Source organism: Cottoperca gobio, chromosome 2, assembly GCF_900634415.1.
Source record: "Cottoperca gobio chromosome 2, fCotGob3.1, whole genome shotgun sequence".
In the NCBI taxonomy this organism is placed as follows: Eukaryota; Metazoa; Chordata; class Actinopteri; order Perciformes; family Bovichtidae; genus Cottoperca; species Cottoperca gobio.
This window is the reverse complement of record NC_041356.1, coordinates 2683577-2700199: the sequence shown is the minus strand read 5'-3', so window position 1 is coordinate 2700199 and position 16623 is coordinate 2683577. Positions and strand designations below refer to the sequence as shown.

Here is a 16623-nt window from a genome sequence, read left to right as displayed (position 1 = left end):
CTATCCTCTACCTGTGTGTGGTATGTTGTTTCTTCTTCTCTCTCCTTGTGTGTGTCTTCTCGCTCTTCTCTTCTCTCTCTCTTCTCTCTTCTCTCTCCTCTCTCTTCTCTCTCTTCTCTCTCCTCTCTCTCCTCTCTCTCTCTTCTCTCTCTCTTCTCTCTCTCTCTCTCTCTCTCTCTCCTCTCTCTCTCTCTCTCCTCTCTCTTCTTCTCCCTCCACCTCTTCTCTCTCTCTCTCGTCATCTCTCTCCCTCTCATCTGGATTGTTTCTTCTGTTGTGTCTATTATTTTCTCTATCTTTTTTGTCTATTGTCATCATATATCTCATTCCCTCATCATCTATCGTGCTCTTATCATCACATGCTATTATACACACCACTACACATAGAGAGATATATATATATATATACATAGAGATATATATATATACATATATATATATATTAATATATATTAATATATATATATATATATATATATATATATATATATATATATATATATATATGTATATGTATATGCAAAGAGCTTAAAAGTGCATTACGGAGTACGGAGCCTGCATTCCACGCCCAAGCCCAATTGCCACGAAATGCAAAGTTCTTTGACTTTTTGAGCAAACAAATGGCAAACTTCTTGGGCACGTTTTTTATATGTTCAGAATGATGAGAGCAATTATCCCCTCAAAATAACTTTATCCTAACCTTCAAATAAAGTCCTTGTTCTCTCTGCTGTTGAAGAAAATACGCTATTATACTACTGTTTGAGAATTGACAGTATGTTAACTTATTATGTGACCAAAGGGGAAACATGCAAATAGAGGAAAGAATAGGGCCCAGAATCAAGCCTTGGGGTACATCAAAATCAACTTTTGTAGAAGAGGACACAGAGCTGCCAAGTTCCTCAGAACCAACAAAGATCTGATACAAATGACTTGGTATGTCTACAATATGACAGTTGTACCTTATGGTATAATCATCTGCTATCAACTGTGGATTGTTGGTTTATCATGTACCAACAAGTGAACAGGAACCTTATGTGATACTACTTTGTATGTCTTTCAGGAGCTGCTAAATGACAAGAAGAAACACACCACATGTAAAGTAACACACAGTGAAAACAAGAAGGGGAGTGATGTATCCTCATCCACAACTGCACATTCTGTCCCTCGGTCCACGGACGGTGTGCACAAACTGGACAGCTCTAGTCATGAGGATACTGATGGAGAGCAGGCTGAAGCAGCAGGGAAAGAGACAGCTTGGTTTCAGGCTGGGTGGGAGCAGGAGGGGGTGACTGACAGTGGTGAATGTGAGACACACCTGGGAGATGAAGAATCTGACTGTTTACAAATTGACAGTGGTGAAGCTGACAACATTGTTGGTATTGCAGAGCAGAGTAGCAACCATAGCTGGAGCAGTAGAGAGTTTCAGAGGGCAGCTTGTGCCTCCACTTCACGACAGGAGCAGTTTGACTTGCTGGCAAAAGAGGAGAAGATCGCTCAAGTGAAGGCCAAACTCAAGCTGAGTGAAGCTGCTCTTGACAGCCTGAACTCCTGACAGCAACTCTAATTAAACTCACATGAGGAGCACTCTGTTCTATGAATGTGTTCACATGCGCATTAGTGACCTGGTATATCCAGAATAGGATTAAAATTCATGGAAAGTAATAAAACCAGGATACTAGTGTACATGTAAACGTACTACTTTCATTGTGTCATCGTGGTGATCTTTAATTTTCAAGCCTAATACATCATACCAATATTTATAATAGTGTTACTATTATCTGACTATCTTGAGAAATGCTTGTCATAATGGGACCATTATATGTAGATAGTAATTTTTTCTCTCAACCCCATTTGTTCCCATTACTAGTTATGTGACTTATCAAAAATAAAAAGTCACATAACTAGTAATGGGAACATATGGAACATATCTGTTACTGGAGACTCAACCAAGAGACTTTATGTTCACACAAACCTCAGATGGGCCTCTCTTCTCATTTTGTGTATAAAAAAGTGATTGGGACTTTCTGAAGTCTGGACCCCTGATGTAGTGACTCCCTCCCCCTATACATTCAACCTGTTGTTGAGTTTGCCTCCAGCAATTGCCAATATCATTTTGTTTCAAATGTATATCATATTAGACACATAGACACTTTTAGCCAAATGTTTGTTTGGAAATTAAATCTCATAGGATATATTTCTATTTCTGCAAATCTTTGTTTGCAATAAAGAAGTGTGTGTGCGTGTACAAAGTTGTGTACTTTGTTGTTATTTATAGGAGAATTCAATAGATTATCTCCCAGGTGTCCTGCATCCATCTGCTCCTCACATACAGTGTGAAATACATGTGACTGTCTTGATAGCTTTGACTGAGATTTGGTTTGTTTGATACATCTGGTGGATTAGCAATGAGCCACCTCCAGTAGGTTAATTTATTTTGGTTTTTCTGCGTAATTCGATCAATTGAAAATGTGTTTGGAAATTGTCCAACTATTTCTGTGACTTTATGCCAAACAGCTCTTCTCTTGCTCTGAATTGTTATTGTACACATAAAACTAGAATGATTTATATGAGCGAGGGCTGCTATATGTTTTGCAAACCACCAGATGTAACTGCTTGCTGCGTTTAAAGTAAAAAATCAAAATAAAATGAAGCTGTGATGACTCCTCCACTCCACTAGGGGTCTCTGTGTTCTGTGCTTGCTGGCACCAGATCGTCAGCTTGATGAGCCACACCTGGGCCCGCTGTGGTTCAGGATATAAAGCTCACCACCTTCCTACAGCACTCCACCTCTCTTCCTTCAGACACAGCTGTGGTTCTAGTCACGCCTACCTCACCCACTATCCCACAGTTATGGTGGCCCTGGAAACTCAACTCCAGAAAACACATACAAGTAGATAAAGCACAAGCAAATTAAGAAAATGGATTCATCAATTTGACAACATTTAGAAAGAAAATGCTGCAGAGTGAGAGAACACAGAAATGCAGCAAGTCACATGGTAATGAGCTCCGAAACAACAGTTTACAGGGGACATTACAGAGTGGAAAACACTTAGGCCATGCTACATGTTGATAGTTTGTGGCTCATGAAGTTGCTTCAGTCGATTATCTGTCAATGGTGTTGGAAAATGAGCAAAGAATGTAACTAGTGTTCACATTCTTATTGGATGATTCAGATATTATTGCAGTTGCTGTTAGCCTAGCATTGGCCTTTTAGTGATCACTAGCTTACCGATTCAAATCTGAATCCTGCAATCAGAACAAACTAAATAAAAAATACATCATTAGCTGATTTTTATGAAAGGGGCTGATTGTTAGGCCTCCGGTATTGTTGCTTGCAGCTTTCTCGAGAACCGCTCATCCAAATAACTTTGCACTCGACACTCTGCTTCCTGATCGATACACCCGCAGAGTGTGAAGTTGATCGGATGAACGGTTGGGGAGAAAACCGAAGGACGGACGACTTATATTTTAGTTTGATGTTTCTTCATTAGCTTTTGTTTTGTCTATTTCCATGTTTGTGTCACGCTCTCAGGGACACCGTACACACTTCACTTGCGTCCTATAGAAAATGAATAGAACCAAACAATTGAACTCATTGAAAGAAATCGGGAGGACAAAATAATAGAAACACCTGACAGTACAACTCAATAGAATTATACATTACCACAAACTACAGCCTCCAAAAGGGGCATGTTTAAAACACAAAGTGAACATTAGAACCTTTATGAAGGAGGATTTATTGTCGGACTGTTGTATTAGTTGTAGCTGGATGGACCTTATAAACTAGTATTTGCACTTGTTAAAAGTTGTTTCCAATTGGACATCATGTTTGTGACAATGATGAATATCCTGTTACATACATGTTGGGAACACAGCAGAACAAGTTCATCATCAGAGACAGTGTGTTTAATCCTCTGATATGAGCTCCAGATGAGATTTGAGTGTGAGGAGTGCAGGGAGGACATCTCAGAGCTGTGATCCTGCCCTCCTGCTGCCACACTATAATAACTGTAGGTCTCCTGGAGTCGGTCCACACAGACAGGATGCGCTCCTCATACTGCCCTTCTGCCACAACACAGACACTCAAGGTAAGACTTAGTTTCACTCTGCTGAGTGGGACAAATTGCTGATGCAGTGTTTAGTGCAGGCAATTACTGCTCATCGTAGAGTTGAAATTATTAGTTGATAGTAATTGAAGCAGTTTGTTTCTGCTCTTCTCTGCTAACTGTTTCTTGTATGGGTCCAATAGTTTTTTTCTGCAATTCCGAAGAAATTAACTGATTTGAATTAATTTGGTTCTGATTGGAGGGAATATGGAGGGAAAGCATATATTCTAGTGCACAGCAGTTCAGCCAACTACAAGAATAGAGAATGTGTTTAAAGACAAATACATGCATATAGAAAATAAAGTTTATAAAAAATAAACGAACAGTGGATAAATATTTACGTGCATGGTGCAGATCTTTCAAGGTTCTTTCCCTGAAAATCAACAAGTGCTTATAAACTCAGATAGAAGTCTCAGAATTGTGGTTTTTTGTTTGCCTACCAAATAGTTTCTTTTTTCAGGAAACGTCTTAGGAAATTATTATATATAAAATAAAGTATTAATTCATCTCTTTGTGAAATGTGCGCTTTTTGAACAGTTTATGAGACAAAACAAGCAATTCAAGGACATGACTTTAGCTTTGGGGACTGCTGATGCACTTTGTCATGTCATGTCATTTTCACTTGGGCATTAAAGTCACATTTTCTCTACCATCATCAGGTGCAGAAAAAGCTAGAGGAAAGTTATTATTAGCACATTTATATTTAGAGGCATGTTTTGCCTTTATGTCTTTATGAGACAGTCAACAGTAGAGACAGGACATGAGGAGATGGAGAAGGGGAACAGCATGCAGCAAAGGCAAAATCAAAGCAGGGAAATTAAGGTTGATGGTTCTTTAACCCCTTGGGTCACCAGGACACCCTGAGTACAGGAATCATGTGTATGTGATAGGCTTTGTGGTGGAGTTGTGTATTAAAAGGTTTTTCTTCTCGTCTTAAGGTGTTGTGTGTTCGGATGTGTATGTTCTACTCCACCATATGTCTGGCAGGCTGGCCGCTGTCCTCAGAGGCAGCCAGACAGCGCTGTGGTTCTGATCTGCTCAGTGACCTTAAATTTGTATGTGGGGATCTTGGAATCTATTTAGGTAAGTCTACCTATGTAGCTATTATTGTGTTACGGCTGGAGCGGAAATAATGACAAAGATTACTGTAGATTTAAGTATACATTTGTAGATTATATGTTGTCATGATACAAATGCAGATTGCTTATATATTTTCTTCTTTAGATCTTAATAAAGATACAAAAAGAAAATAGGCTATCAAGGTTATTCTAACGCAGATACAGAATATCGTATCCACTTGAAAACACTGCGAGCAAGTTATCAGCTCCACAACAACAAAACACATCCTGTTCATTTACTGACATAAAACTGGACAAACTCAACTTTTTATGCAATTGAATGTCTTCTGATTGATCTATTTCTTCAGATTCCACTGTTCTATTTTGGTTCATCATTGTATACAAATGTGTGACATGTAAATGAGCTAACTGGTACAGAATGGGTTTGTAAACACAACCTTATACTGTGAGGCACGTTGCACCATTTACTTAAAATAAAGTTCATTTTTATTAGAATATATTCTCTCCCACGGCTCACAGATAATTAACCACATGCCCTTTCACCTGATTACCTTTACCCTGTTCAGACCAAGGCCACTTTCTCCTTCTGCTATCAGAGGGGTGGCAATCCACCAAAATGGCAGCGTAGTCACCAGAACACTGTGCCTCAGTGTATGATAGCTTTATTGTTAAAACACTTGTTATCTGAGAGCTGCACAGCTCTCACACTAAAAACAAAGAAAGGTGTAGACAGGAGGAGCAGAGAGCCTCTCAAACACAAATCCTATAGATGACCCTATGTTTAGCAGGTGTAATGTTCAACATCATGGTTAGTGTGTTAGCATGCTAACATGTGTTGATTAACACTAAACACAAGGCACAGCTGAGACTTATTGTGAATGTCATTAGTTCTGCAGGAATTTGATCCTAAACCAAAGTAGACATGAAATTGTCTTTTGATATTCATGGCTCCTAAAGGATGAGCCCCAATGAATTTGAAATCATTTACTGCCACCATTAGGAATAAATTTCTCCCTTGGACCAAAACAATGCAGTGTCTATAAATGCAATGTCTGGATTGTCATTTAATTTGCTAAGCACATTCATATTCCCAGGACAAACTTTGCGCTTCTCCAATACATCTGCATAGTGGGGTTTTAAGAATAGGGCTGGGTATCGTTTAAAAAAATGACGATACCAGTACCCTTAAAGTTATAAAGTACTGTAATGATATATCGCTTGACTGAAAGGTACTTATCGAGTACCAATACACAGCCCTAGTAAGGACTATTACAATTGGTAGAGGGGATAGACTCTGTCAAACATGCAAACGTTCAAAAGGTTTCATGGATGTTTTAAATGAAGTGACCACCTGAGTATATTTAAGCTAGCCAATTTTCTTTTTTAAAGTAAGGAAGGCTTTAAAGAAAGACAAGAATCCTATGTTTGACATTGTTCTTTCTTCAGGTAAAGGCACATGGTCTGGTTACGGTGCTCGGCCCAGAGGGAAGGGGATAGTGGATCAGTGCTGTCGGCCGGCCGGCTGTGAACTTCAGTATCTGGAGAGGTACTGTGCCAAACCAAAGAGCCAGCAGCACACCACAGCTCATCCAGCCACAACCACAGAACGTCTTACCACTACCCAGCTGGACATGGTATGCCCTTCTGATTCTGATCCTGATACTGCCTGAGCTTAGTCTTAGCCTTTGGAACTGTAGCTGGATAAAATAGTCTTAACTCAAGGCTCACTTACTAGCTTTTCCCAGGGCTGTCAAATACATTCGTAGTGCTCAGCAGAGACTGAGGTGTCATCACATGACCTAAGTATGGAACTTTGTATATGGGTGGGGAGGATATAACACCTGTCTTTGTTCAAGGATGTTTTTTGGTAGAGGGGAGACAGTGGATGTGTGCAGAAAGATCAAGGATTGACCCATGGAAATCCTACCCAAACCTGACATGCATAAAAACATTTTCAAACAGAGAATCTGAAAGGACCCGAGGAGCCAGGCGATAATTAGACCTGATCCAAGAGAGACCCACAACAATATAAGGGGGCCCGATCCAACCCTTCTTGAGTTAAGAATATTTTGTCAAGAGGAAAAATACAGTGCAACATTGTTCTCCACTTAGCATAAGGCAACAACAAAATGTTCATGTTAGAAAGTCAAAACCAAAAGTCCATTATAATATAGTTGGTCTCTGTGTTAAATCCTAACTTAGCCCCCACACAGGGCCAAGGTTACCTGCTTCAGCAAATATACATGTCCTCAAATTAACTCCTCATTCTTCTCTTTGTGTTGCAGGCACAGCAGTTCCAAGCATTATTTCAGAAAAAGCTTTCTGAGCACCTGGGGGCTCCCAACAGTCCAAAAAGGGAAGTGTATAGAAAGAAAACACAGCCGTCAGTTCGACGGAAAAGCAAAATTGCAACATCACACAGGAGGATTAAAACAAGGAGCACAACCAGAAGTCCTATTTCTACCTCTGGGAGTCCCCTTCAAAGAATGACAACAGTTGACCTCATAAAAAGCTCAATATTTATAGTTCCTGGATTGAAGAACTGATGCTAACTGTTATAACATCAACTCAAAGTAATTCTCTACTAAGTAGGGGTGGTTGGAAATCACAAAGAGAATTGAGGCTAATGAAGACTTACCGGGTGATAATACACTGAAGTCAACAGCTCCAGGAGGTCCTGACACCACCTCTGGGCTCGCTGCTGTTACACGAGGAACTCAGTGGAAACTCTTGCTCAGCCTTTCATTTGTATTTCTGGAACAAGTGTCATTGCGTGTATTATACACTCTTTTCTAATGTCACTGTCCAGTATTTGTATCTGTAACAGCCACTCTGATAGCTCATTACTGACTGGCCTCAATCTATCAATCTGATGATTTTCAACCCATGATGGACTTGGTCTTGTGGGAAATGGTATTTGTTAAAGAAACAACAACATTGTTTTCCATCCCTGTCTAGACAGATGGATTGTACATTTAAAGGTGGTGTTTTACTCCAGCTCTCCAGGCTTTTTCCACTGCAGCGACCTGACCTGAACTTTTAAGATAATTGTTTGTATTTTTTGGGGGAGGGACATATTATCACCTAATGTGGTTGTTGTGATGAACAAGTTAGCAAACCGTGATATACATATTTAGCATGAATGATATAACATTCAAATTCATTTGGAGTAGTGTCTGTGTCCACTTTACAAAACACCTCCTGATGAAGATATTTGCTAAATGCTCCACCATGCTCACCCAGCTAACTGCACTGTGTCGGGCTGCTGTTTGCTGCTGAGCAGGTAGTGTGCAGTGGCTTTTTAGATTCTGCAGTAGACAGGTGTGCATGCATTAATACGTTTTTCTCTCACTGAGATGATCAAGTATAGTGTTGATTATTTTGTGTTTTATGTAAAATACGTTTACTGCATTTATTATTTATTTTACTATGACAACATTAATATAATAAATATTTTTGAAGAATAAATAATTTAATCTTCATGTTATCACTTGATTTGAAGGAGAAAGCCTAAATAACTGAAAAAGTAATTTGTGGTTTGACTGTGCTCGTGATGTTTCACTAAGCATGTTGCTCACACGCACGTTTTGAACTTCATGAGATTTTATAACGATTACAACTCAAATTGACTTTTTATTTTGACGTTCAGCTTTGCAGCGATCATAAACAGCTGACTCATTTTACTTTGACATGACTAAAGTTATTATCTCTTTCCAAGACCTTTCCACAAGTTGTGAAGGCCACCTCAGCCCTCAGTGAAGAGCGCCCTGATAACACAAATGGCTCCTCTACGCTTACAGTAAGGAGCATTATTCTGTGACAAAGTCTCAGTTTGTATTGAGGGTAAAGGAGTACATGTGCTATCGAGGAAGTGGTCGCTTGTATTTGTGAGCAAATGCTGGTCTTCACTTGTACAATACAGCCTATCATCTATAAAGATTGTAAGGTAAAGTCATTTATCAGGCTCACAAACTATGAACCCATATCACATTTTAGGATACATTTACATTACACTTGTATTCAATGGTTTTGCTCTGCAATTCAGTTGCTGGATTCTAAAATGTGTGTGTGTGTGTGTGTGTTTGTGTGTGTGTGTGGGAAGAAACCTCAGGGAGAGCAATTGAGGAGGGACCTCCCAGGATGGACAGACGTGCAATAGAAGTCTTGTGTTGAGAATAAACAATATAGTAAAAATACAACATGATGTGATCAAATATAAAAAAGATGGATCCAGTAGATGATTGACAGTTGGAAACATAGTCATTAAATAAAGGTGACAATGTACAAAACTGCAGGCCATGATTGAATATCTCTGCTTTACTGTCAGCGCAGTTTATTTGTTTATTTTTATTTGATATGGATATCAATATAGCATTAGAATTGTAACATATATTTTTCAGAATTATCAGATGCACTGTGTTTGTAACAAAACATTAATTTACAACAGGAGGCTTTTAAAAAATGTTTGAAAGCAAAGTTAAAATAGAAAATAATATTATTTTATTATTATTGTTTATTATTATTTTTTGACAGAGACCACATAATAATCATTAATTTCTATACTTGAGATATGATGCATCATACAGTGATATAGCTAAAAGCTTATTTTCATCCCCAGTCCAGGCAGGTGAACAATAATACAAACAGCATTATAAAATACTGTTCATTATGTACATAGTCACAGGATGCATATAGCATTTACAGAACAGTTCTGGTTTGATGAGTTAATAACAATTAAAACATTTTAATTAATGATTGTATTCTTGATTCTCTATTTAACCACCTTTTTAGCCTCAAAACAAGAAAAACAAAACAAAAGTAACTCTTCGGCATCTTTTTTTCTTTCTCTCTAACACACATTAGAAGAGCGGACTAAAGCATATCGACAAACCAATCGAGGATCAGCCCTAGAAGTTTTCTTCAGTTTTTGTGTCCCAAATATGTAACTTTGGTCACATAATAGTATATTGTTTTATGTGAGGGGACATGGTTACCCCTGTCTCTGTTCAAAGATGGTCTCTGGTGTCAGATGTCAATGTCCTCTATTCTTCCACTGACTCCTGGTTGATGACCTTTGACCTCTTCCCCGTTGACGCTGTTAGCTTTGCATAAAACTGTATAAACAACATGTTGGTGTTTTGCAGAGAAGTACATGCTCCTATTTCTGAGCCAGGATTTCAGGACATCAGAAAATCCATACTCTAGTCCAGCACATAAACCTGCAAAACCACCATATATCATTTTTGAAGCCTTTGGACAGAGCCAAGCTAGCTGGTTCCTTTATGCTAAGCTAAGCTAACTGACTGCTAACTGTAGCTTCACATTTCCTGTACAGCCATAAAAGTGGTATCAATCTTCTCTTCTGACACTCAGCTAGAAAGTGAATGAGAGTATTTACAAAAATGTTAAACTATTGCTTTTAAAAGATTTGGACAAGTTGTTCAACTCATAGGAACCTTTTGACTTTCTTAGTTAGTTACTGCATCTCTATTTTCATGTCTTGCCCACCTTAATGCATGCTGTAAAGCAGTCTCTTTTAACCTTTTGACTTTAAAGTTTTCATCTAGAGATTCATCTACAGAGATCCTAAACTTTTAGTACTTCTCAATAAAAAGTTAAATAAAATGGAATTGTTTATAGCATCCTTCGGCGGTCTACTAATGAAAACTGTGTATAATTGAAACACCAGCATTATTTTGGAGTTATGCAAGACAACTCTAAATGTGTTTAGCGAAAATGCAAAAGTGTTTCAGAGCAATCCACTGCTGCGTTAGTGAGTTAGTGCCTTTGTATCCAAATTTCAGATTGAAAGTTCACAAATAAGAGGAGAGATGCTGTATCAGTACTGTATTAGTACATTAGTATGTATTACTATGTAGTACAGTATTTGCACCTAATTCTGGTGAGAAACATGTATTGAATTATTTGAGAGGGCACCTAAGTTCAGAGGTACATGTTGTTGTCTGCAGTGAACAGTTAACTCGTATTCCAAGCTGGAATGTAACAGCACTGCCAACCAGCTGGCTACAGCCTGCCCTGGGCTGTGATTTAGGACAGGATATTGTTGAGATTTTCGGACACAAGACTTGGACTTCTGGTTAGTGATTACACAGCTGATTCTTCAGGTTGCACCATAAGTGAACAACAGATGGTGAGTGCGTCCAAGTACCTGCACAGTACAGAGCAGGTGACATTTATGATAAAGGCTCTCGAAGAGAACAAGTAGCACACACTAGGAGGCTAGTCATTGTTGGCTGTAGCTCAGGAGGTTGAGCAAGGTGGGTGGTTCTGAAGATTCTGAACCCTTTTGGTCCCGACCGTGCCATCGGTTGAATGGCATCAGTGTACGATTGTGTGTGTATGGGTACATTTTTATATGTAGTCTATAGCGCTTCGAGAGTTTGGAAGACAAAAAAGTAGCTATAAAAAAGTCAACTTATCAGAATCAGAAATCAGAAATCTTTTTAAAATTAAAGTGGCGATTACACAATAATTAAATAGAATAAAATGGCTAAAACAGTCAAACATTTTGAGAAATACACTCTTTCTCTGAGAGTGAGAAGTTCAGCTGTTGACTGAGTAAAGGAAGAAGGTGCCACTGCTTCCAAAAGCTGATGGATGCCCTAAAAGTCTTTGGTTTTTCCAGTAAGCAATTTGTTCATTTTTAACGGGGGGGGGGGGAGGACGACGACTTCCAAAATGAAACTCACCGAAGGGCGGGACTCAGAGAAAAAATCGCAATTACAAATCTTTCTGCCACTTCAGTACCACAGACAGCACCATGAATTCATCAATACACAGCACAGTTAGGCAACTGATGTTTCAGAGCCATGGTCGTGGCCATAGATTCTAAAACCTCTGTTGCATAATGAGTCAGACAGACTAGACTAACAAATGATTCAACTAAACAACCAGTATGCACCTGCACTTTCTCTGCTACCAGGGGGTGGAGTGAAGGTGTGTCAGTCTATAATAAATCCGTTTTCCGTGCCATTATACGGCTTAGGCGCAGCATGCAGCACCAAAGCCATATCAACGTAAAACCAATGTGCACCAGAAAATAATATATATATTTTTTTTAATTGGCAATCAGTAGTTTATCATTTTTACCAACCCTAGTAGAGGTGCATGGAGGTCTGGAGTTGAGAACCCAGTGTCTAGGCCAGGGGTGTGTAGGGGGCGGAGCCCTGCCCTTCGCGAACAGCAGAGAAACTGCACAAAGCAAGCCGTAGACCGGGGGTGTCAAACTCAATCACAGAGAGGGCCAACATTAAAAACAGGGACTGCATCAGAGTCTCCCACAGGCGCAGCTTGGCATCATACATGTCTGTGATCACATGGCCCTGAAGCTGGAGGTTTAACAGTGAGATACTTCCTTATGTCACACAAAAAGGCCAGCTCACATCGTCACTTTCGTCCCAGAGATCTGTGGTGTCTTTCCCTTTGCTTTCCAAAAACTTTCATTTCATTCACACATTCACACACAAATGTCTTTTCCCGTGGTTGTTCCATGCATTGATTTAATTACCAAAACCGGCGGGCCAGTTATGACAGACATATGATATTTTCTCGCGGGCCGAATATAATAATAATAATAATAATAATAATAATAATAATAATACATTTTATTTGTAAAGCGCCTTTCAAAGCTAAAAGCAATCTCAAGGCGCAAAAATGCAGGACAACAACAAAAACAGACATTAGAGGTTAAATAGGTCATAATAGCCTTGAGTTTGACACCCGTGCAGTGAACACTGAAACGTGCACATAAATGAGATAAATAATGTAAGCGTTTAGTTTATTTAATAAAAGAGCACCTGTTCAATGCAACACTGATACCACTATTAGTACTCGGAGACGTGTTATTCTTAAAAAATGCACGCATAAAATATTTGGCTTTTATGGCTCTCCCAGCCAAAAAGGTTCCCGACCCCTGGTCTAGGCTATTATTATTATTATTATTATTATTATTATTATTATTATTATTATTATTATTATTATTATTATTATTACTATTGTTATTATTATTATTATTATTATTATTATTATCATTATTGTTATCATTGTTATTGTTATTATTATCATTTTTATTATTATTATTATTAGCCAGATCGTTTTTATAAAATAATTACTGAATTGTTCGTCATCATTTTTTTAAAGTTGTGAATAAATATAATTAATGTAAGATTATTTAAAAGTTTTCTCAATTGGCTCTTTTGATTATCAGAATATGATTTTAGAGGGTAAACATTGATAGAAGAATTAAATGTTCAAACGAGGGCTGTGACATGTGTAAATAATAAAATAATTATTCAACTATAGATAATGCGCAAAAAGCTTAAAGACAAAACTTGCTATAGTTCAGGGGTTCTCAACGGGGGAAGCAATATTTTAGAAAGTTCTTAAATCTAAGATTTGAAAAACAAGAGCGAGGCAAAGTCCTTGTATGTGTAAATTTACTTGGCAATAAACCAAATTCTGAATTGATTCTGATCAGTGTTCAGGCAACTTTGTGTTGAAAAAAAACAAAAAGAACAGCGCCGCCACCCTCAGCCACCACTGCTCGAGAGCATTAATGTTTCCACCATGAATAAAACTAATCGGAATCATAAAAAACTAACGCTCTGGTCGGGACTTGGACCAGCAGCAGACGAGCTGCGCTTTGGCTGCATCTGTATATGCATCTGCATCACTACTGCTGATTCAGGCTGTGTGTGTTTAAAAAACTCTGATAGTTTCCGAACGTTGGAATCGACGTCGCTCCATTTATAATTAATGTGTTGGTAGTCGAACCTCTGATTGAAGAGGAACAATGCGGATTCCGTCCTGGTCGTGGAACAACGGACCAACTCTTCACTCTCGCAAGGATCCTGGAGGGGGCCTGGGAGTACGCCCATCCGGTCTACATGTGTTTTGTGGATCTGGAGAAGGCGTATGACCGGGTCCCCCGGGTGATACTGTGGGAGGTGCTGCGGGAGTATGGGGTGAGGGGGTCACTTTTGAGGGCCATCCAATCCCTGTACGCCCAAAGCGAGAGTTGTGTCCGGATACTCGGCAGTAAGTCGGACTCGTTTCCCGTGAATGTTGGCCTCCGCCAGGGCTGCGCTTTATCACCAATCCTGTTCGTGATTTTCATGGATAGGATATCGAGGCGTAGTCGTGGAGGAGAGGGGTTGCAGTTCGGTGACCTGAGGATCTCATCGCTGCTCTTTGCAGATGATGTGGTCCTTATGGCATCATCGGTCTGTGACCTTCAACAGTCACTGGATCGGTTCGCAGCCGAGTGTGAAGCGGTTGGGATGAGGATCAGCACCTCCAAATCTGAGGCCATGGCTCTCAGCAGGAAACCGGTGGATTGCCTACTCCGGGTAGGGAATGAGCCATTACCCCAAGTGAAGGAGTTCAAGTACCTCGGGGTCTTGTTCGCAAGTGAGGGGACAATGGAGCGAGAGATTGGCCGGAGAATCGGAGCAGCGGGGGCGGTATTACAGTCACTTTACCGCACCGTTGTGATGAAAAGAGAGCTGAGCCAGAAGGCAAAGCTCTCAATCTACCGGTCGATCTTTGTTCCTACCCTCACCTATGGTCATGAAGGCTGGGTCATGACCGAAAGAACGAGATCACGGGTACAAGCGGCCGAAATGGGTTTTCTCAGACGGGTGGCTGGCGTCTCCCTTAGAGATAGGGTGAGAAGCTCAGCCATCCGTGAGAGACTCGGAGTAGAGCCGCTGCTCCTTTACGTTGAAAGGAGCCAGTTGAGGTGGTTCGGGCATCTAGTAAGGATGCCACCTGGGCGCCTCCCTAGGGAGGTGTTCCAGGCACGTCCAGCTGGGAGGAGACCCCGGGGAAGACCCAGGACTCGGTGGAGAAATTATATCTCCTCACTGGCCTGGGAACGCCTCAGGATCCCCCAGTTGGAGCTGGAGGATGTGGCCCGGAGAAGGGAAGATTGGGGTTCCTTACTGGAGCTGCTGCCCCCGCGACCCGATTCCGGATAAGCGGTAGACGATGGATGGATGGATGGTGTTGGATCTTTTACTTTTTTGCACTTTGTAGTTCTCTCCTCTCCTTTCCTCCGCTCTGACTGGAGGTATGTGCGCACTTGTGTGTGTCAGGAGTGGAGCCCCGCCCTTCGCGAAACAGAGCAGAGGAGAGAATGTAAAAAGCGGCAACTCAGTAGACATCGAAACGTGCACATAAATTAGAGCACCTGTTCAATGTGAAAAGTGAGTTGTGATTTGGCGCTATATATTTATTAAAAAAAATAAGCGCCTTAGACTTGTTCCCTTGTTGGCTGCTCGTTTTCCGTTGGATCACTTAAGACTGCAAATTGTTTTGTATTTCTGATAGGCTGCTGTGTTTAACACCAATTAAAGTTTGAATGTCTGACCCGTTTCTCTTTGACTGCAGTATATGACACTGATTAAAGTTTGAATCTCAAACCTTTTACCGTTGCATTTGTTTAACACTCCTGAATAACATTTCTATTTACATGGCTTTTTTTGCTCCCTGGGTAAATGGCGTATTAGGGCAATTGAAGGTAAAAACAATTATTTTAATAGTATAATATTTATTATTATTTATTATTTAGAAATGTTATTATCTAACTTCAATCTCAGAGAATTAAAGTTTTTATAATAAGTAGGGCTGTCAAATTAGTGCGTTAATTTCGATGAATTAATCACAGAAAAAATAACGCGACAAAACAATTTACGCATATCAATCGCCCTCTTAGATGCCCCTTGACCCTTTACGTCAAATGACGCGGAGTGGCCACAGTAGCCTCGTCATCAGCGGATGAGAAAACGTTACTTTATCCCAATGAGTGGAAAGTTTCCATTTAAAAAACTAAAATATTGATAAATGCGATTCATTTATATTAATTAATGACAAAGCATGTAATTAATTCGACTAATTCTTTTAATCGCTTGACATCCCTAATAATAACATGATATAGCAGCCTAATAATACGAATTTAAATATAAAATGAATATAATCAATAATATAAATAATAAATACTAAGAATATTAATCATAATAATACAAACACAATAATAATCAACATTAAAATTCAGGGGAAACAATTAGCCTACATTTTTTTTGATGGGGGCGATATAGGACCTGAATAATTGTTACGAGGGCGCTGGCCCTAAAAAGGTTGAGAACCACTATAGTAAAAATAATGGTCCAAAATGATGTGAAATTGCATAGTTCCATCCATCCATTGCCTACCGCTTATCCGGGGTCGGGTTGCAGGGGCAGCAGCTCCAGTAGGGAACCCCAAACTTCCCTTTTCCGGGCCACATCCGCCAGCTCCGACTGGGGGGCTCCCGAGGCGTTCCCAGGCCAGTGAGGAGATATGATCTCTCCACCGAGTCCTGGGTCTTCCCGAGGTCTCCTCGCAGCTGGACGTGCCTGGAACATCCAGCTGGGAGGAGA

At 39.9% G+C, this 16623-nt stretch overlaps 2 protein-coding genes across 3 annotated transcripts in view; both read left to right on the top strand.

Moving 5' to 3' along the window:
- LOC115018137 (uncharacterized) overlaps window positions 1-2631 on the top strand; it is a 9768-nt gene extending 7137 nt beyond the window's left edge. The window contains exon 4 of one of the 2 annotated variants that reach the window (XM_029446983.1): window positions 1061-2631. In XM_029446983.1, coding sequence (XP_029302843.1) covers window positions 1061-1552 — 492 coding nt within the window. In that variant the 3' untranslated portion in view covers window positions 1553-2631. The remainder of the gene's footprint in view (window positions 1-1060) is intronic. The other variant, XM_029446974.1, reaches the window with a different exon arrangement.
- Window positions 2632-3574: 943 nt separating this feature from the next.
- On the top strand, window positions 3575-8616 carry igf3 (insulin-like growth factor 3). The gene is made up of 4 exons (XM_029450467.1): window positions 3575-4088; window positions 5045-5189; window positions 6632-6819; window positions 7471-8616. The coding sequence occupies exons 1-4, from the start codon at window positions 4044-4046 to the stop codon at window positions 7729-7731; spliced, it is 639 nt and encodes a 212-aa protein (XP_029306327.1). The 5' UTR covers window positions 3575-4043; the 3' UTR covers window positions 7732-8616.
- The last annotated feature ends 8007 nt before the right edge of the window (window positions 8617-16623 follow it).

Bases quoted from the DNA above. Each gene is read 5' to 3' on its own strand.
- igf3 (XM_029450467.1), top strand. From the start codon at position 4,044: ATGCGCTCCTCATACTGCCCTTCTGCCACAACACAGACACTCAAG. The intron at 5,190-6,631 runs GTAAGTCTACCT...TTCTTTCTTCAG, and splicing joins GGATCTTGGAATCTATTTAG to GTAAAGGCACATGGTCTGGT. The intron at 6,820-7,470 runs GTATGCCCTTCT...TTTGTGTTGCAG, and splicing joins CCACTACCCAGCTGGACATG to GCACAGCAGTTCCAAGCATT.